The sequence below is a fragment of the Silurus meridionalis genome, chromosome 26 (assembly GCF_014805685.1).
Source record: "Silurus meridionalis isolate SWU-2019-XX chromosome 26, ASM1480568v1, whole genome shotgun sequence".
Taxonomy (NCBI): Eukaryota; Metazoa; Chordata; class Actinopteri; order Siluriformes; family Siluridae; genus Silurus; species Silurus meridionalis.
In genome coordinates this window covers 10,591,711-10,612,930 of record NC_060909.1, presented here as the reverse complement: position 1 = coordinate 10,612,930, position 21,220 = coordinate 10,591,711, and the positions used below count along the sequence as shown (strand labels likewise).

Here is a 21,220-nt window from a genome sequence, read left to right as displayed (position 1 = left end):
TTTTCTTTTTCTCATGATTTTTTTTTTCTTTGTTTTTGAAAGTTATAAAAAAATGTTTTCATGCTATTAGATTAATAATGGTGATAAGCTGTAGTTTATTTTATAGCAATTTTATGGTTCTAATTATTTTGGAGAAACAGAAAAATCATGAATTATATTGTTTATTGTGAAAACAGTCCAATGAATTTCATGTTGATTATGTATAATATTATTTATGAGATCATGACAAAAAATGAAATGAAAATGAAACGGTTAAGTGAATCTTATTGAGTGTTGCCCGTAGTGTGTACACACAGTTTAATCTTACAAGCTCATCAGTTTACGTTTACAGGGAAACTAAATACCAGCTAGAAATCTATTCATGTAATCAATCCTATAAATTGTGAAAAAAAAACACAAAATATCAACAATATGCATTTTGCAGTAAAACTGGGCTTTCTGGTTTACAGGTTTCGACATTAACCCACAACCTATAATCTGTAATGATTTTCATTATTATTTTTATTTCCATCAGCACTGGCTTAATTTAAAGACAAATAGAAAGTAATTTTGATAAACGAATAGGACTATAAAACTAAATAAAGATAAACTATAAGAGATGCATTAACATGAGCAACACCCCTCTCTGTGTATGTTAGAAAAAATAACAACATACAAATCATTCTTCCTCTACACTCTGCTATCGAAAACCATGTTTCCATAGCAACAGACTGAGAGACTTGAGACCCCCAGCATATGTGGAATCAGACATGGCTGATGCATGTCACATGCGAGAGGCCGAAACCTGTGCTGGTTTAAAGGAGGCTGTTTAAATTATCAAAAAATGTATTTGCTTGATTTATGTTTAAATAAATGTATTCCAGCCTTCTAAAATACTGAGCAAATTATATATATATATATATATATATATATATATATATATATATATATATATATATATATATATATACATTTTAAACACTATAATTACTTTAAAACATTTACAAGAACATTTTGTCCTCATGTAAACATACATTTGAATAAAGCATTAATATTTGACCATGGACATGTTAATAAGAGTATTAAAAAGTTGAAATGTAAAGTATTAGTTTAAGGTCCATATAAAACGGATAAGGTAGTCTTGAGTTCACTATTGCCAATCATGGGATTACATGATTCAAATATATTTGTTAAACATCCCTAATATTTACTAATTAATTATATATATATAATATATATATATATATATATATATATATATATATATATATATATATATATATATATATATATAACAAAGACATGTGATTTAACATTGAAAAAGGCAAAGCACTGACATCACAAGCCCACCAGCTGCTCTCCATGGTGCTGAAGTCATATCATTCAGAAATTAGAATTGAAATAAATATTCATAGAAATGAAAATGTTCAATGCTAAATGAAGGACAACAAGAGCAGGGTGTCACGCACAGAACCCGGACCCCTTCACCCAACAACAGTGCGTGATCTCACTAATGCTTTTGTTGCTGATTGAACACAAACCTCCACAATCAAACTGCAAAATCTACTGAAAATCCTGCCCAGAATAGTGGAGGTAATTATAACAGCAAAGAGGGAATAAATCAGAAATAAAATGTTCAACTGGCACATATGAGTGTAATTGATGAGGCGTCTACTTTCCAAGTCTTCCCATTTCAAATAGAAGCCATATGTGTGTTCAATCACTTGTGCTGAATTACATTAGCTAGCTACATTAATTACCATGGTTTCAGTAGGGTTTAGAGCTACAAAAAGCACTTCCATACAGCTGTAAGTAAAGCATATTCCATTAAGCTCATTGTATTTAAATTCCTTGCTGTCTACGATGAAGAGCAACATATGGGTTAAAATAAATATATATATTTTCACACACCTAGACCTTTTTCTCACCCTGTCAGCATATGTTTAGGTTTATTTCAAGTTTCCTGTATTGCGGAAAAATGCTGCTGTTTATTATTATGATATTTACAAAGCATTGGTGCTTTGATTGCAGTCACAAATCGTAAAATATTTCCAGAATGATGCCATTTAGTTTCACATTTTCATTAGCGCTATAGCCTAGTGACAGGGTGTCTGATGTCAGTATCCTGATACCACTAATAACAATAGATCTCTAGTTTTGGCCAAAGGCAGTAGGTTTAGGTGGTTTTTGATTAAATACAGCCTACAATCACATATGTAAACTAGACTGCATGCGTTGGAGAAATTCTCGTTTACAATCAGCCAGTTTGTTTGTGCGGATTCTGTATTCATGTCCAATTTGGAACTTGTAAACATCTGACCTCTAATCATGATTCCAACTCGGAGTTCAAGGAAGATTTTCTCAAAAGCTCCAATATCATTTTTGGGCTTGAATTCCATGAGTGGTCACTGTAATTACACACAGGAATAAGCATTCAGGTCTTCATATCCGAAATCCTGAGCACTGATATCTGATATCCCACGACTTTGGAGGTCGGAATGCCATTTTATCTTTTTCCGGTTCTCGGGAATTACCGGGCCTCAAATCACTACATTTACTTTTAAATTTTATCATAGTTTTAAAATGATTTAGAATAATAACAGAATAGTAATAATAAGATATAATAAATAATATGTGGAAAAAACGTAATAAAAGGTGGGTTTTTTTTAACCCTACATACTGAAGTCTAGATTTGAAAACATTCCTGTGTTCTTGCATGGCACTAAAACATCGGTAGCTGTTATGTGCTATTTATTTTAATAGATGTCCTGCATTAAACTAGATTTCTGTCCAATGATGTCAGTGTATGTAGTAACTGAGTAGAGCAACAACAACACACACACACACACACACACACACACACACACACACACACACAAGATGTGATTAAAGACCACTCTAAACCTGTATACAGAGGCCTTCATCTTTATGGCAGCGAGACATTACTGTCCCACAACACTAATGGATTCTCTTTATCTTGAGTATCTTTGAAGAATTTATAGGAGTGTTTAATGGATGAAGTGTGTAGAATCTCCCGGAAAGTGGTCTGGCTCGAGCACTAAGCTAATAATTTCTCAGCTAGTAATTTACTGTACACTGTGCTCTGATTACCTGAAGGTCAAGAGGTTTTGACATTAGCAGCAGTGAATATGCACACTGTCTGCATGTCAGACTCACTAAAATATACACAACATTTTTCACATTCATGTTAAATATATATAAATATAAACAGCAGTGTGGGTGCATGTTTCATCGAGAAACTGGACATTTCTTTTTTATATTTTTCATAACAGTAGTTATTTAATATATGTTCTATCCATACTTTTCCATTGTAGCTTCTCTTCCTGTTTGTGCAATTGTATTACATGCTGTACATATACTACATATTTATCTGCACTTAGTAAATAGTACATTTATCTAGACCTACCACCGCCACCCAATTATCCACCCAACCATCCACACACCCACCCACCCAAACCTACCCACCCACCGACCTACCTACCTACCTACCTACCTACCTACCTACCTACCTACCTACCTACCTACCTACCTACCTGTTTTTTGGGGAAACCAGATATTCATTTTTAAAGTTTCAGCATTGTTGGGGTTATTAACTTTTGGGTACAAAAACAGTTTTTGGCAGTTGTAGCCCTAAGCCACTGAATCAAACTGTTCCTATTGATTAAAGTTCAAAGCCATCCTAGACAGCAGTAAATGTATGCCAATGAAAAAACTCCATCCAGAAGTAGGGTCATTAGGATGGATTAGGCAGGTCTGGAGAGCAGAAGGGGACAAGTTTATTGGTATATCATGAGAAACTGAGAGAGAGAGAGAGAGAGAGAGAGAGAGAGAGAGAGAGAGAGAGAGAGAGAGAGAGAGAGAAAATTACACACTTTCCTAAACAATTATAATTTTTTTTATACATATCTGAGTCACACTGTTGTATCAGTACCAAAAGCTCTGAAGACCCCCAAAAGTGAAAAGGGAGAAAACTGTGTTTTAGGATTGATTTGGTGTGTGTGTTTGGTGTCTAACTGATATCACTGTTATGCCTAGACACTTAAGCAGGTGGGATACTTTTAAGATATATAGACACAAACAGATCTCCGAACTGTCACATCCCTTTGTTCAGAGACCTGATGATTCCATGATTTATTGAAATGTCACATGATCCTCTGCATCCATTTTGACAGGATTTGCATACAATAAAAACAGCCTCAGGACAAGTCCAATCTGTCTTATACACACCTTTCAAACTCTTCTCAATGTGTGACAGTGAGCTACTATAGCAAAGTGCACTGTGTAGAATGTCATGAGTAAAGCACTCTCTGTTATTTACTCCATGAACAGGATAAAACATACTTACTTTTATATTAAGACCAAAAGAAAAATAACATTATGGATTTGGTAAATTATGGTGCCTGAGTTTAATGGAATAACAGGCAGAAACATCTAAACCTAGGGAAAATCATTCCATGGTCAGATTTCAAGAAATTTATAGGAAGATTGTTTAAATTGTCAGAATATGTAATCTCAATGTGAATCTTATTTGAATAAAGGTTAAATAAAAATAAAATATGTCATTTGCAATGGCATGTTTCAGCCACTAGACATTGATAACAGATTCACGTAATTGCAATGTGGTCATTTCCAGATTTAACCGTCATACATTCCACTAACGTACAAATGGCCTGCCATGGTGGGGTTGCCCTGTAATAATGCATTTATCAAAACACACACACACACACACACACACACACACACACACACACACACACACACAGTAATTGCATGTCAACATGAAAAAATGACTCTGGAGATAACGGTGTAAACTGTCTCAGTTGAAATAATAGGAGGTTAATTAAGTCATTGCTGGTGACTAAACTGAATGACAGGAAGAGGACAAAAAACAAGAGAGAAAAAAGTGAGAGACAGATAGAAAGTGAGAGTGAGAGAAAGTGAGAGAGAGAGAGAGAGAGAGAGAGAGAGCAATTAGAAATAATGTAAAAGGGACTGGATGAGGGAAATGGTTTTGTACTTTGGTTTAGTAGTGTATGTGTGTGTGTGTGTGTGTGTGTGTGTGTGTGTGTGTGTGTGTGTGTGTGTGGGCCCTGGACCACGTAACTGCTCAGTTGTAATAAGATCAAAAATCTTGTCATTTTACCATATTGAAATTTCATTGGTAAATAACAATGCATTTTCAGTATACTGTTAACAATCTTGTAACTGGCTTAGAAATGTGTGAATGTAGTGAATCTCTTTCACATGGAAACCATCTCTGTTTTCAAGCAGCTAATCCATTAAATAGGTCATATTACTTCTCTTAGCTTGCATTAAGCATAAAGCCAGTAGATGTATGGAGTGTTTTACAGTTTGGCCTAGGCCTCTTACATGTAATATTTCATCAGAGAGCTACTAAAAGCCAAAAAAGAAAGATATAAGCAAAACTTGGTTAAATAATTCTTAAACTATTATGTTTATGCAGCTACTGATCCTTCTGTTCATCACCTCATACATGACCATCATTTTATAGTAATAATGTACAGTAAATGTGTTTACAAAAATAATGTGAAAAAAGGTTGAAAAAAACATCTGCTCAATAATAATGAAGGTAAATATGCTTCAGTGTGCATTTGTATTCTGTACTAGAAGCACAATAAGCTCCATTCGATTAGATCTCTATTGTTACCTGAGCAGAAATTCAATAACATTTACAGGTCAACAGGCAAGTCTTTAGAAATAAATAGAGTAATCATTACAAATTTGTAAGGAAACAAACAAGACAAAAAGGTCAGAGTCATTTGTGGTTGTGGTTGAACTGGCTAATCGAGAAAAAAATAAAAAATAAAAATAAAAAATCCACCTCAGCACCACAGTCAAGGTGTCTATTATTGTATTAGATTCAACCAATTACTGTGCATTGCACCATTTAGGATAAAAATTGGCTTCAGGGTCAAAGCATCCTAAGGCTTTAAGTCAACTCCAGAATTATAGGCACCCTTCCCAGAGATATTTAAAGCTTAAATGTTAAAATTAGCAGGCTGTTTTTATGTTTTAGGTCAACAGAGCGACCGTTTTACTTGCTAGCTAGTAAGAAGGACCTCAAGCACTCAAGCACACTTAATATCCTTTCCCCTTCCTGTTACTTAACAAACGCAGAGGAATGGCTAATATCACTAAAAGTCCCCCCCTGCGATGAGTAGAATTACACTGAATTATCTGTCAGTGGAGCAGGGCAGTGACAGCATAATACAGAACATAACAACACATAATACAGCCTCAACATTAATGACATTTTTTTAAATAAGTGCACTGGTTTAAAATGATTAGTTCACAATTATGTGTTTTTGTTTTCCTGAGAAACAATGAGTCTCTTCCTGTAATAACTAACAAAGTCATTCCTATATCCACGGTATTTAAGTTCTTTTGTTTTCCTCTGGTTTCTTCACATCAATCAATTCACACTAATTCAATAGGATTCGAATGCAGAAACTGAGAAGTCACTGAAAATACTGATTCTGTGTCCTATATTTATTTATTCCTTGACTTGTATGGGAGGCTACTTTAGGTTATCCATTTATGCCTTGATTTGTATGCAATGGTAATCCATTTATAGGGAAGTTTTCACCTCTAGGCAGAAGAGCTAAAACACTCTGATAATTCAGCAAACATTATATGGCAACAATCTTCAGCCACAAAACAGCTTTAAAATCCTGACATTCAGGTTTTCAAATCTTAAATTATGGCTCAGTTAAATAGATGTGTAGTGCCTTAAATCCATTTTCGGTCTAAGGTTCACCTTGGCTGAGTCGTTTAAGGAACCTGAGGCCGACATTGCTGAAATGGTCCAGAATAGCTTCTGATGTTAGTAATTTTAAATTCCATGACTGAAAAAGGATTTGAAGAAGACAAGTGGTTATAGCAAGTATGATCTAATGTAATAAATGGTCCTGCAATCATCCTACATCAAAAATCTTTAGCTGACTCATACTGAGGCTTCCTTTTGTGGTAAACTTATTTAATCTGATAAATCGCTAGAGAGACAGAAAGACTTGGAAGGGTTGATAAAGGCATGAGGGTCACTCAGTACATTTATGGCCTTAAGCCATTTCTCTACCGCCCCATTTACTAAATTTGGGCACAACATGCACACGGTTAGGAAGATGAGAGAACAGAATTGAGGTGTTGTTATGCAACGTGGAGATCTCAACTTTGCCTCTAGGAAAGGACTCGTGACATTTTGCATATCATCATAAAGTGGATTGAATTTATATTTAAATCCAAAATATTTTAGAATATTTGGAACTTCTGTGGTGCTGAAGGAGTGATTTATTGGAACTTGACTGGTAAACAGTGAAATGACCCAGAGAAAGTCATTTACACAAACATATGAGCATGTCATTATAAACCTTTACCTGGGTTAAGAACTAAACTTGAGAATAAATGATACAATACTTAGATGAACAAAATATGTTGAACAATTTTAGAATTGATATTTACTGCTCTTCACAAAGGTACTGCATTTAACGAAAATGAAGTTGCAAACATAAAGAAGTGCAGAAATGCCTGTCAATGCCTCTATACAGTATATAAAATATATACTGTACAAAAGTGGTTAAAATACGGTACAGTAAAGCTTTTAAAATAAGAATGAAACAGTGGACATTAAAAGACACCCGAAGCCTGTATACCTATAGTTTAATTTAAAACCTATGCTATTACCTACAACATGATCAGTTGTGCATAATAATATTTAAAACATCAAAAAAACCTCAATTACACCCTCATTTGCACAAACACCTGAGCATTCTCGACTTATCATTTATACTGTGAGTAATTTGTCGACTCACATTGCAGTCCAGCAAGTCGATGCTGTCCAGGCTCTTGCTGCGATGAACTCGTCCCTTGATCCTACGCAGTGACGGCTTCCCCTGGCTCACTGCCACCCCGGGGGGAACCGCGCCGGACGAGGTGGCAGCGTCGGAGCTGGGAGGCACCCTGGGGTACAAATGCAAAACGAGAAGTTCATATTATTAGACTTGGAACTAATTTACAATAACACAGCAGTGAGACGGTAGGATGTGGGTACACACGGTGACTTTTGAGAACAGTGTTAGCGCAGAGTAAACATTAAAGAAACGCGATGTGACAGAAATAAACCCGCCAGTAAAAGATGCAGAGATGCTCATGCTTCTGTATTAATAAAAGATTTATACAGTGAGAGGAACATTTTTAATGCACAGGGAATTGGTTTCCATCAGATACCTGTAGATTTCCATTTGGAATTCTCTGCATGCATTTATATGATCATTAATCTGACCAAATTTTGATAAGCATTCAGGATACATTGAAGCAAAACATTCTATTAAATTACCATTGCAGACCAACAGAAACACATTTAAACCCATTAAAAAACACTAAGAAACCTAAGGAGGGGTCTAATAACAAACATCTCTCTTCACAGTGAAATCTGGGGTTTTTCTGACATGATTGAGGAAACATATTGTCTAGGTACTTTTGTTTATAACACTTTTAAACTTCTGTTCAGCCACACTTTTCCCTCAGTAGGTGAAGAACACTGTGCAAAACGTGTTTTAGATCAGTCAGTGTTCCATATTTACACTCTCTGCATTCCAATTTGGGCTCTAACATAGCTCTGTCAAGACTTATAGGTAGTATCAGAGAAAACTAAAGAGGCGTCATAAACACAGGTAATGCAGAAAAGAGACGAGCAAAAACTTGTTATTGGGTATTTTTTCTCTCCCTGTTGGTTTGGAGAGAAATTGGAGGCAAGTGTGCAGAAGTGGTTTTAATGTTATGTGACAGCCAAGGGCCCAGTGCAAGGTACAAGCCATAATCCTTCTCTCTCTCTCTCTCTCTCTCTCTCTCTCTCTCTCTCTCTCTCTCTCTTTTCTCCCTTTCTTTCACTCACACATACACACACTCTCATTTCTGTATCTTTTTCTCTGTCTATCATTCACTTACTGTAGACTGATAAAATGTTAGGTGATGGGGAGAATAAAACTGATATTAGGCTGCATTAAGCTAAAGCTACAGAACTCAAGGTCTTTAGGCAAATAAGGAGCTTTTTACACTAGTAATAATCTGTGTAACAATATGATTTATAGATTATACTATTGCAACTGTGGCACAAGCCAGTGCATTCTTAGTGCCGGTCCCAAGCCCAGGTAAATGGGGAGGGTTGCGTTAGGAAGGGCATCCAGCGTAAAACATGTGCCAAATCAAATATGCGGATCACAAATGAGAATTTCATACCGGATCGGTCGAGACCCGGGTTAACAACGACCGCCACAGGTATCGTTAGCCGACAGGGTACCGGTGAAAATTGGGCTACTGTTGGCCAAAGTAGGAGAAGGAGAGGAGGAAGACGTCTACAGAGACAACAGGAAAAGGAGCAGTGTAGGAGAGTGGAGGTTCGGGTTGGTACTTTAAATGTTGGTACTATGACGGGTAAAGGGAGAGAGATAGCTGATATGATGGAGAGGAGAAAGGTAGATATGTTATGTGTTCAGGAGACCAAGTGGAAAGGGAATAAGGCCAGGAACATTGGAGGTGGGTTCAAACTGTTCTATCATGGTGTGGATGGAAAGAGAAATGGTGTAGGGGTGATTCTGAGGGAAGAGTACAGTAAGAGTGTAGTGGAGGTGAAGAGAGTTTCTGATAGGGTGATGATCGTAAATGTTGGAAGTTGAAGGGATGATGATAAATGTCATCAGTGCCTATGCTCCACAAGTTGGCTGTGAGATGGAGGAGAAGGAAAGATTCTGGAGTGAATTAGATGAAGTGGTAGATGGTGTACCTAGGAAAGAACGATTGGTGATTGGGGCAGACTTTAATGGGCATGTTGGTGAAGGGAACAGAGGTGATGAGGATGTGATGAGTACGTATGGCCTTAAGGAGAGGAATGTGGAAGGGCAGATGGTGGTAGATTTTGCTAAAAGGATGGAAATGGCAGTGGTGAACACTTATTTTAAGAAGAAGGAGGATCATAGGGTGACATATAAGAGTGGAGGAAGGTGCACACAGGTGGACTATGTTCTATGCAGGAGATGCAACCTGAAGGAGATTGGAGACTGTAAGGTGTTGGCAGGGGACAGTGTAGCTAGACAGCATCGGATGGTGGTCTGTAGGATGGTTTTGGAGGCGAAGAAGAAGAGAAGGAGAGTGAGGACTGAAAGAAGAATAAGATGGTGGAAACTGAAGGAGGAAGAGTGTAGTGTGAGGTTCAGGAAGAGGTCAGACAGGGGCTCGGTGGTGGTGAAGAGGTGTTGGGTGATTAGGAAACTACTGCAGGAGTGATGAGGGAGGCAGCTAGAAAAGTACTTGGTGTGACATCTGGAAATAGAAAGGAAGACAAGGAGATGTGGTGGTGGAATGAGGAAGTGCAGGAGAGCATAAGGAGAAAGAGGTTGGCAAAACAGAAGTGGGATAGACAGAGTGATGAGAAAAGTAGGCAGAAGTACAAGGAGATGCGGCAGCAGGTAAAGAGGGATGTGGCGAAAGCCAAGGAAAAGGCATAAGAGGAGCTGTATGAGAGGTTGGACACTAAGGAAGGAGAAAAGGATTTATACCAATTGGCCAGGCAGAGGGACCGAGCTGGGAAGGATGTACTGCAAGTTAGAGCAGTAAAGGATGGAGAGGGAAATGTGTTGACTAGTGAGGAGAGTGTGTTGAGAAGGTAGAGGGAGTATTTTGAGCAACTGATGAATGCCTGAGGAATGGAGAAGGAGTGTGCTGGTACCGATCTTTAAGCATAAGGGAGATGTGAAGACCTGCAGTAACTACAGGGGAATTAAGTTGATCAGTTACACCATGAAGTTATGGGAAAGAGTAGTGGAAGCCAGGCTGAGAGAAGAGGTGACCATCTGTGAGCAACAGTATGGTTTCATGCTGAGAAAGAGCACCACAGATGCGTTATTTGCTTTGAGGATGTTGATTGAGAAGTATAGAGAAGGACAGAAGGAATTGCATTGTGTATTTGTGGATTTAGAGAAAGCGTACGACAGGGTGCCGAAAGAGAGGAGCTGTGGTACTGTATGAGGAAGTCAGGTGTGTCAGAGAAGTATGTGAGGGTGGTGCAGGACATGTATGAGGACAGTGTGACAGCAGTGAAGTGTGCAGTAGAAATGACAGACTGGTTCAGGGTGAGGGTTAGATTACATCAAGGATCGGCCCTGAGCCCTTTCCTGTTTGCAGTGGTGATGGACAGGTTGACGGACGAGGTCAGACAGGAGTCTCCCTGGACTATGATGTTTGCGGATGATATTGTGATTTGTGGTGAGAGTAGTAAGCAGGTTGAGAAGAGCCTGGAGAGGTGGAGATATGCGCTGGAGAGAAGGGGAATGAAAGTCAGTAGGAGTAAGACAGAGTACATGTGTGTGAATGAGAGGGAGGGCAGTGGAGTGGTGCCGTTGCAGGGAAAAGAGTTGGAGAAGGCGGAGGAGTTCAGGTACCTGGGGTCAACAGTGCAAAGTAATGGAGAGTGTGTTAGAGAAGTAAAGAAAAGAGTGCAGGCAGGGTGGAGTGGGTGGAGAAGAGTGACAGGAGTGATTTGTGATAGTAGGGTATCTGCAAGAATGAAAGGAAAGTTTATAGGACTGTGGTGAGACCTGCGATGTTGTATGGATTAGAGACAGTGGCATTGGGTAGAAGACAGGAGGTGGAGCTGGAGGTAGCAGAGCTGAAGATGTTAAGGTTTTGTTGGGAGTGACAAGGATGGACAAGATCAGAAATGAGTTTATTAGAGGGACAGCGCATGTAGGATGTTTTGGTGACAAGGTGAGGGAGGCGAGATTGAGATGGTTTGGACATGTGCAGAGGAGGGACATGAATTATATTGGTAGAAGAATGCTGAGGATGGAGCCACCAGGTAGGAGGAAAAGAGGAAGGCCAAGGAGGAGGTTCATGGATGTGGTGAGGGAAGACATGCAGGTAGTTGGTGTGAAAGAGGCAGATGTGGAGGACAGGGTGGTATGGAGACGGATGATCCGCTGTGGCGACCCCTAATGGGAGCAGCCGAAAGAAGAAGAAGAACTGTGGGTCCTATTAAATTGTCGTCCATCATTAAACTTAAAGAACAGGCAAGCTTCATAAACTAAGAAAAACAAACCAGGAAACTCAGAAACTTGTAAAATGATTGGAACATAAGGAGAAAAATGCATAACAAGCTTGGGGAAAAATAAACAGAAACAAATACACATAATAATCAATGCCTTGTTCATCAGAACAGATGGATTGTGTGATAATACATTCACTCAATACGCAGTAACGATTGCAATTAGGTATTTGGAACATCTGTACAAGAAATTTCAAAAATACCATATTAAGAAAAACATTTTTATTAAATAAGATGGAAAAGGTAATCTCGGGTAGCGATCACCATGAAGGATTTGAATGATTATATTACCGTCACAGCATACCAGATTTAACACCACACAGTAAAGTGATGTGTGTTATGATATAGACTCCTTATAATGCTCAGGTTCATCGCACTTTTCCATATGCTGCAGAGGACAGAGCATTTTGGAGTTCCACTCCTTTAAATCAATGATTTTAGTGATCATTCTTGTAAATCTACATATTTTTATTAATAGCCTCAAAGACAATCAGTTCCTGCATTTTATTCTTCAAAAGAGACAACAACATCACATCCTCATCGGTTCTCATGTTGCACTGATTGAAACTTTGCACTTATATGTACTGTTTAGTCAGATTATGTATTTTAACTTTCAATTATTATATGACTTTTTCTACTTTATTTTTTAACGATTTGCAGTGTTTTTACTCACAACATTAGACATCATTTTCTTAAAATTTTGAATGACGTTATTGACGTTATTTTTTTACTGTAAGCATATTATCTTTATTTATTTATTTATTTATTTATTTATTTATTTATTTATTTATTTAATTATTTTATAAACAGTAGCCCTAACAACACATGGCTATACAAGAAGTAATACATTAAGTGTATTTAAAAAATAAAACACAGCAACTCTTTTGAGACAGGAGCTCCATTAATGTTGCATTACAAAGCCCAAAAATAACACAATGTCCCACTTTGAGTTAAAAACAGAGGATGGCTGTCCTGCCTAACATCTGGTCTATAAACCCAAAACATCCCTAAAACAACAACTAAAATACAAAAAATAAACTAACTGGGTTACAATCAGCATGCATGCTTAAATCTGTACTGCCGATTAATTAATTTAACGTTCATTTATTTAATATATATATATATATATATATATATATATATATATATATATATATATATATATATATATATATATATATATGATTATTGACTGAATATAAAAAAAACCCCAATGTAAATATATAGTTATGGCAAGTAAATTAATTCTGATTCTGGTTTAAAGGATTTTATAGGAAGCTTTGATAAAGCTGTGGGTTTTTCAAAATCAAATGCAAATAAAAAAATACATTTGGAAGAAAAAATTAATTTGCCGGCACTACCTGCCATTCTGTTTTCTGAACTTGATGAACTCTTGCAAGTGCAGTAACAACTTTTATGACCTGCAAAACTGGTGAGTCATAAATCATCAGCAGCAGTTAGCATGTGTTCTCTGAGGCTCTGCAGACAGGACACAACGTCTTTGACACTTGCATGTCATCCAAAAAAAATCCATCCCTGGGCTTCAGTGATGACTCATGCCATGTCCAATTGCATTCGGTCAAGCTAAACATTGCCCGTGAACTTATAGACTAAAGGAATCTTTTTACATTAAGTGGTCAGCTTTTAGATCATAACGCACTGCCTGATTACTGTGTACATTTGGAGTGTGTGCTTTAACATGAGGTAATCAGAAGCGTGACAGGGATCATGACCCTGATTAGGTGGGCTAGACAGGCCTGACAGATGGAGGACGAGATTAGGAAAAGAGATGTTTATAAGATGTGGCAGTTCACTAAGTACGTCATATAAGGTTCAGTGTCAGGTTCATTCACAGTTCATGCAAGTGACCCAGCTGACTCGGTTCTTGCCAACAGGTGCAATGAGGGGACATGCTTGAAAACTAATTCTTCAACCCATTCAACAAAAACATATTAAACTTTCAATCAGGACATTGTTGGGTTTCTGTATGTAGAGTATCATGAATAGTCTATATATCTTTATAAGTCCACTGCCACAATAAACATCAAATAATTGTTCTTAGTAGGCATGGTTAAACATGGGGTATATCAGTAGGAGAATGCTGATGATGGAGACGCAAGGAAGGAGGAAAAGAGGAAGGCCAAGGAGGAGGTTTATGAATGTGGTGAAGGAAGACATGCAGATAGCTGGTTTGAAGAAAGCAGATGTAGAAGACAGGGGGTATGGAGACGGATGTGCCGCTGTGGCAACCCCAATGGGAAAAGCCGAAAGAAGAAGAAGAAGAAGAAGAAGGAGAAAAAGAAGAAGAAAAAGAGTAGGCATGGATAAAAATGACAAACGAAACACTCGTTAATCTTAAAGACCTGAGTGTCTACTTTCAGAAGAGATATGAAACACCTTTGTGGAGTGTAACATCAAAATAAATTCAATGCTGAACACAAACACGTCCATAAGAGGCAGAAATTTAAATTTTTTGCCCCGGGTCAAACGGGTTAATGGTTGTATGTTGAAAGAGTTCAGATGTGCAGTATTTGAAGCCTGGAGACATTTTTTGTGGATCTTGTGGTTAATGGGTTTTAGATTGAGGAAGCAGGCAATGACATGACACACCCTTAAGACAGAAATCTCTCATTTATAATCACATCATAGCTACCAAACGTGGGGGTGTTTAACATGTAAAACCACCAAAAACTTCCGGACTTTCAAAACTTCTGCTCCACACAGCTGGAGGAAAAACTTTCACCATGATCGATAGAGGACAAAGAGTGTACAACCGTCTTACAAATGAACAGGAACAATTTTGCTGTTGTAGCTTCGGGGTCACAGAATGTCCTAGCATCAAGAATCTCTACAAATTTTCATGACTACATTTTTGAAAAAGAAAAAGAAAAAATTACAGAAATCTCTCTCTAACTTTCTTTAATTCAGACTTGCTTGATTTATCCTGATGTCCCAGCTCTGGATGGAGTTCTCTTTAATTGGAGACCACTCGCTGCTGCTAATGATGGCTCTACATGAACAGCCTAAAGAACCTGGAGGTTACAGTGAAGGGTTAAACTCAAGAACCATGAAGCGATATTTGGATTGGTAATCTCTCTGATCTGCCCGTTCTCATTAACAATATACTGTAGCATTCTTGCCTTTAATAAGGTCTCATTAAATAAAGCCAACAAAGCATTACACATGCAAACTGACAAAAAAAATAAGCCTCTCGTACTGTTTTTGTCCTTTTGTGCTGATATTTGGTATTTACTAATAAATTTCCTTGTTTCTCAGTAACTCATCACCTCCCCCAGTGCACACTTGACTGCACACAATGCATTTTCCCTCTTTGTTATGCAGTTCATATACTCAGCTGAGAGTCAAACCTCAACATTCACTCCTCAAGTGTTAAAACACCGTTTCATGAGTATATAAAATGAAATTAATTGCATTGTCTTGCACTACACAAAGGGAAAAAGATTTTCTCCCATAACACTCACAACATTCACCAAAAAGGGCTGTCTCAAAAAAATTGACTCATCAAATCATTCCCAAAAGGAATTGCCAAAATATAAAACATCACAGCCAATGAAAGGTTAGGAGAGGTTCTGATGTAATACTCTAATACACGGAAACCTGTGCATCCCTTTATTGTATAATTCCTCTAAAGGCACACAGTATTGATTAAAATATGGATTTTTGAGCTTAAAAAACTCCTATTGAGCTCAATATAATAAACACATGCATTTTCATTATTACATAATGACACTGAGCTGTGTACATGACCGACCCAGGCAGTGTTTCATCGTAAGAAAATAAATCCTGACGAATTTAATGAGGTTTTTAATCAGAAATTATGTAAAGTTTAATGAGATGTCTCGAGTGAAGGTGTCCAAGCGGTGAGTTCAAAAGAGCAGAGAATATCCAAAATCAATCAATTCATTATACTCACAGATGGTTGGCGGTTTGTGTAAAGTGTGTGTGTGTGTGTGTGTGTGTGTGTGTGTGTGTGTGTGTGTGTGTGTGTGTTCTAAAAATGGGTTACATTGGACAGCACTTTATTAAAGATAATGATGAGATGAGATGTGTTCACTGTAACACATATCATTTCCAGCAAATAATCAGAGGACATTTTGCAATTCTATATAACTCCATCTAATAGCATAAATAATTGAGCACTTTCTATGCCGCTTCCTCAATAACCACTACATGCTCAGAAATACCTCTGTACAGCCATTATGTGTCTTTCCCCAGAATAGTGCCTGCTGTGTATCTTCAAAGTTTCACTTTAAGAGCTAACGGTAGAGCAATGGTCCATAAAAGCCCGATGATGTTATACTCTATTTTCACGTTTCCCAAAAAGAAAAATGTTCACCCTATTGTTGATCAATTACTAATTTGACTCCAGACAATATCACAGAAACCTATTGCTAGGGGTTAAGAGTCAAGAACTATATTAGTCAGATGAAAAGCATTTTAGGCCACAGCTGTTTTTCCAAGAATTGCTTATCCAAACTGGCTGAAAACATTTTTAAATGTGGAGAATTTTTTTTTTTCAAAAATATACAGATTTATGTGGGTGTGGCCTTAGAAAGAGGCTAGAGGCTGAAGGCTGATGTGAGGCTGGCTCGACTTTGACCCACCACCTACCGTCCACAGTTGGCAGCTGTCATAGCCATAGAGATGAATTAGTGGGTGAGAATTGGCATTGGGGAACCACCACATTGTTAAAAAGTGGTTGAGCTAAATGTAAGACATTGTCATTATTATTACATTACTGCACTTGGTAAATCTCAATATGTTTTGATTGGCTAAAATAAATACTGTGCACTTCAAATGATCCTTGATTCCACTCATGGATCGCCAATGATAGCCACCTAAAGTGTAAAGTTTTTGGCCACAACAAACAAACAAACACAGGTCACGCACAGAGAGAGGGAACCACATTGGTCAGTTTCCACTGATGTGGGTTTTTATATTGTTAGGCCCAAATCACCACCCGAGTAAAATCACTGGGTCTCACCCCGAGTTTTAGTGCCCCTTATTTTTAATCCTCTAATAAGCCCAGGCCCTAAATCCTAATTAAACTCCTGATCTATACTATATAAATATATCATATAATAAATAATGTAATATCCTGTATGCACAAAAATCATGATGATCATAATGATGAAAGATGAGATCAGTTGATTTTTTCTTAAAAAAAAAAAAAAAGCAATTTAATTAAGGATATTTGACTAAAAAGTGAGAGTTGAGTATTGAGAGCTCGGTCAAGACTTACTTCTGCACACTGGGGCTGCGCTGAGACGCGCGTGCACACTGACAACAGATCTCGACATGTCACGCTCATCTCTCTCTCTCTCTCTCTCTCTCTCTCTCTCTTTCTTTGTTTGTGGGTTTTTTCTTTTTCTCTAGCTTTAGTCCTCTTTTATTGCATCTAACACATTCATTCCCAGATAATTGCCCTCCTCGCGTTGGCTTGCATTCATTAATTCATTCATTCATTCATGCACGCGCTCCCCGGTCCATTCATACTTTTTTTTTTATTACTCACCACAGCTGTCTTTTCGGAGGGATGCAATCGTCTTTGTTGGACGCGGTCACTCCCATAGCCATCTGCATAACCGTAATGTATTTCTGGTACTTCATGTTAGAGTAGGTTACAGTCCACTCCAACATGCACGCGTACACACACACAAACGCGCACGCGCGCTCTTTAACAAACCACAAATACACCGGGGAAAGACAAGTACACGCACAGGTGAGCATGCAGAAGCTCGTGCAAAAGAAAAGAAAACCGTGTGCAGAGCAGGTTCAGGCGCGCGCGCCTCCGTTACTCTCAGAGCGCCATGTCCGAGTGACAGGCAGCAGCAGTGGCAGCAGTGACAGCAGCAGCAGCACGAAGAACTAACCCGAACCCAAGCACGGCGCTGCTAAACTCCATGTCTGCCGCGTCTCCGGTGCGATCTCATTAGCGCTCAGATCCGCCGCCTAATCCGTGTCAGGCCGGTCAGCGGCGGCCAGGGAGCAGAGCCGCGCTCTGGTTCTTCTTCTTGTTTGTTGGTTTGTCTCTCCGCCGCCGCGCGCGCGCTCAAATAAAAACAAACAAAACAAAACACAAACTTTCCAGTTTGAGATAAAAAATCAAGCGAAAGGAAAAAAATACACGAAGCGCAACAACACGGAAAATGCAGGCGCGCGCGGAGGACGGAGGGGGCCGGGGGGATATAAAGAAGAAAAGCGACGCGCGAGCGGCAAGACAGGCAAAGAGCGCGTGCGCGTGCATCCGTGAGCGATGCAAAAGCGATGTGAGCGCGCGCGCGCGTGTGTGTGAGTGCGTGAGAGAGAGCTCGAGAGAGAGCGAAATGTAAAAACGGAAAGTGAGGAAGAAAGGGGGAAATAAAAAAACACAAGGAAAATAAATAATAAGAGAAAAGTGTATACAGAAAAGCAAAGCAATAAAATGGATTTAATAAAAGGTAAAGAAAGAAGGGTTAAAAAGACAAATAATGAGAAAAAAAGAAAAAAAGACGATGGAAGTAAAGGATTTAGTAAAGGGTATAGTGTGTGTGTGTGTGTGTGTGTGTGTGTGTGTGTGTGTGTGTGTGAGACAGATAGAATGCTGAAAATGGGTTGTGGGAGAGCACAAAAAAGTAACAACAGAGGTAAAAATAAGAAAGTGAAAGAAAAAATAAATAAAATATAATAGAAAGGAAAGAGACGCATTAGGGGAATAAGAAGGTGATAGAAGGGATGAAAGAAAGAGAAAGAGAGAGAGAGAGAGAGAGAGAGAGAGAGAGAGAGAGAGAGAGAGAGGAAAAAGTAAAATGGTAAGTTGAAAAAGGAAAAGAATAAAGTAAAAATGAGAAAACAAAACAGTCTCACAGCAGGAGAGAGAGAGAGAGAGAGAGAGAGAGAGAGAGAGAGAGAGAGAGAGAAGAATGAGAAAAATAAAGTAAAAAGAAAGAAAGAGTGGGAAGCAAAAAAGACAGAGAGGAAAAAAGAAGACAATTAAAGAAAAATTTAGATTCAGACTCAAAAATCAAGGAAGAGTAGCACAAAAAGACATAAAGAGAGTTATGAGAGACTGATGATGAAATGATGTGTCCTGAAGCATTGTATACATCTTATACCACAACTTGTTAACACATCTATCTATCTATCTATCTATCTATCTATCTATCTATCTATCTATCTATCTATCTATCTATCTATCTGTCTGTCTGTCTGTCTGTCTGTCTGTCTGTCTGTCTGTCTGTCTGTCTGTCTGTCTGTTCATTCATTTATTTATTAAAACTAGGTACAATACTATTTATAACTACATTTGATGTTCTGGAACATTAAAATTGAAATGTAAAAAAGTGAAAGTAAAAAAAATAAACTACAAAAAAACAAAAAAGAAACAAGTAACCTACATCTTCGGTATGGTCTGAGGAGATAAGGAGCTGGACCTGGACCTCTTCTGCTCTCCTTGTACAAATCTCCAGCAGTTTCACAATCTAATCACTGACTGACCACATTTTATGCATATCAACACAAATACCTGCTCTACAAGACACCAGTTTCCGTAACGACTTTTACAGTTTTTCTCAGTTGCTTTGGAGCATTTTTCGAATTATCCTTAATATTTGCAAACTAGTAAGTGCATTCTCAAAACAATTTGTACAAACAGGACAAAACATCGGATTTTTTGCAAAAGCCTGTATTTTTCTCAAAGTCCTTAGTGAATCTCTCTAAAAAGTAAGTATTTGTGTCAATAAACATCTCATTCCCATCAGAATGAAAAGTCTCTTTGTCATTGTTCACAAACAAGATCATCAAAATGTTTAGTCATGTTGTCAGTATTGGTGCACAGTTTCAGGATTTCCTGATATAAACAATTGTTTGGATCACAGTGACTGAAAATTGCACAAAATATGATGCACAAATTTATTTATTTGTATCTGTATACACTCTCCAATTGATGGTTTACAAGATTCACCTTTGACCTGTTTTAGAGAACTAGTTGATTATTGGTTGATCCGATGCCATACACTCTCCTTCATTAGTGACATTCAAGATTCATCTGCACAATTCATCAATTCAAGTCATATTTACAAAATGTTTTTAATAGGAATTTTAGATTACAGATGATGACAACTGGTTTAACAATTTTGCATTCAATGACTTATGCAATGAACTGATGCAGAGATGTTTTGGGGGTTAAAACTATTCAGGTGAAACCATTATAATATATTTTGATCAACATGAACATAAACAACTGATAATGTTCTGCAAGCTACAATTATACTATTTGTGGAATGCCTATGTATGCTGTAGATTTAGGACTTCCGTTTCACTGGAATAAGGAGACCCAAACATTTACCATCAAGACAAAGCCCCTGTGCAAAAATCAAGCTTCATAAAGACATGTTTTGCAATTATGTGTCCTTTTTAAGATTTTATAATCTTATACTCACCTTGTTAACTATGTATTACAATTATGTACTATTATTTTTTTTCACAATCAAGTAAAAAAATAATAATTCAATAACCTTTTGACCAATCAGAATAGAGAAGCCTGTAGGTCTGTAGCATAACAGAAGATAAACAGTATGAAAACTGTCTAATGTTTATATATATATATATATATATATATATATATATATATATATATATATATATATATATATATATATATAAAAAGAAAAAAGTTTAGCTCTACAATCAGAATTTAAGGAGATAAGGAGCTGGTCCTATTTTTGTAGGTCTCCTTGTGCAAATCTCCAGCCGTTCCACAATCTAATCACTGACCAACACTGAAGAGACCTTACATCTGTCATCTATTCAGACTGACGTGACATTATTGCATTACTTGCCCACTTACTCTGCAACCGCATGAGTCCAAGCTTAGCAACAAGCTAATCAGAAACCATTATAATGTGGACCTTCTTTCACTCACAAGCTGATTAACCTACCTCCATCCTATCTCCACCTGCTTTTAGTCCAAACGAATATCAGAAAAAGAAGCTGAAATAGAAGTTAATTTAATTGAAAAACACAACCTGTAGTGTCTAATAAGAAATATACTTATATTTTATAGAACATACTTTATTTTATAACATTTTATAAAGTGTACATGGT

At 37.6% G+C, this 21,220-nt stretch overlaps 1 protein-coding gene across 1 annotated transcript in view; it reads right to left on the bottom strand.

Moving 5' to 3' along the window:
• Positions 1-18,405, bottom strand: part of tjp1a (tight junction protein 1a) — a 94,999-nt gene extending 76,594 nt beyond the window's left edge. Inside the window, 2 exon segments of the mRNA XM_046841059.1 lie at positions 7,830-7,977; positions 17,652-18,405. Of these exon segments, the coding sequence (XP_046697015.1) occupies positions 7,830-7,977; positions 17,652-17,866 (363 nt within the window). The 5' untranslated portion in view covers positions 17,867-18,405.
• Between the last annotated feature and the right edge of the window lie 2,815 nt (positions 18,406-21,220).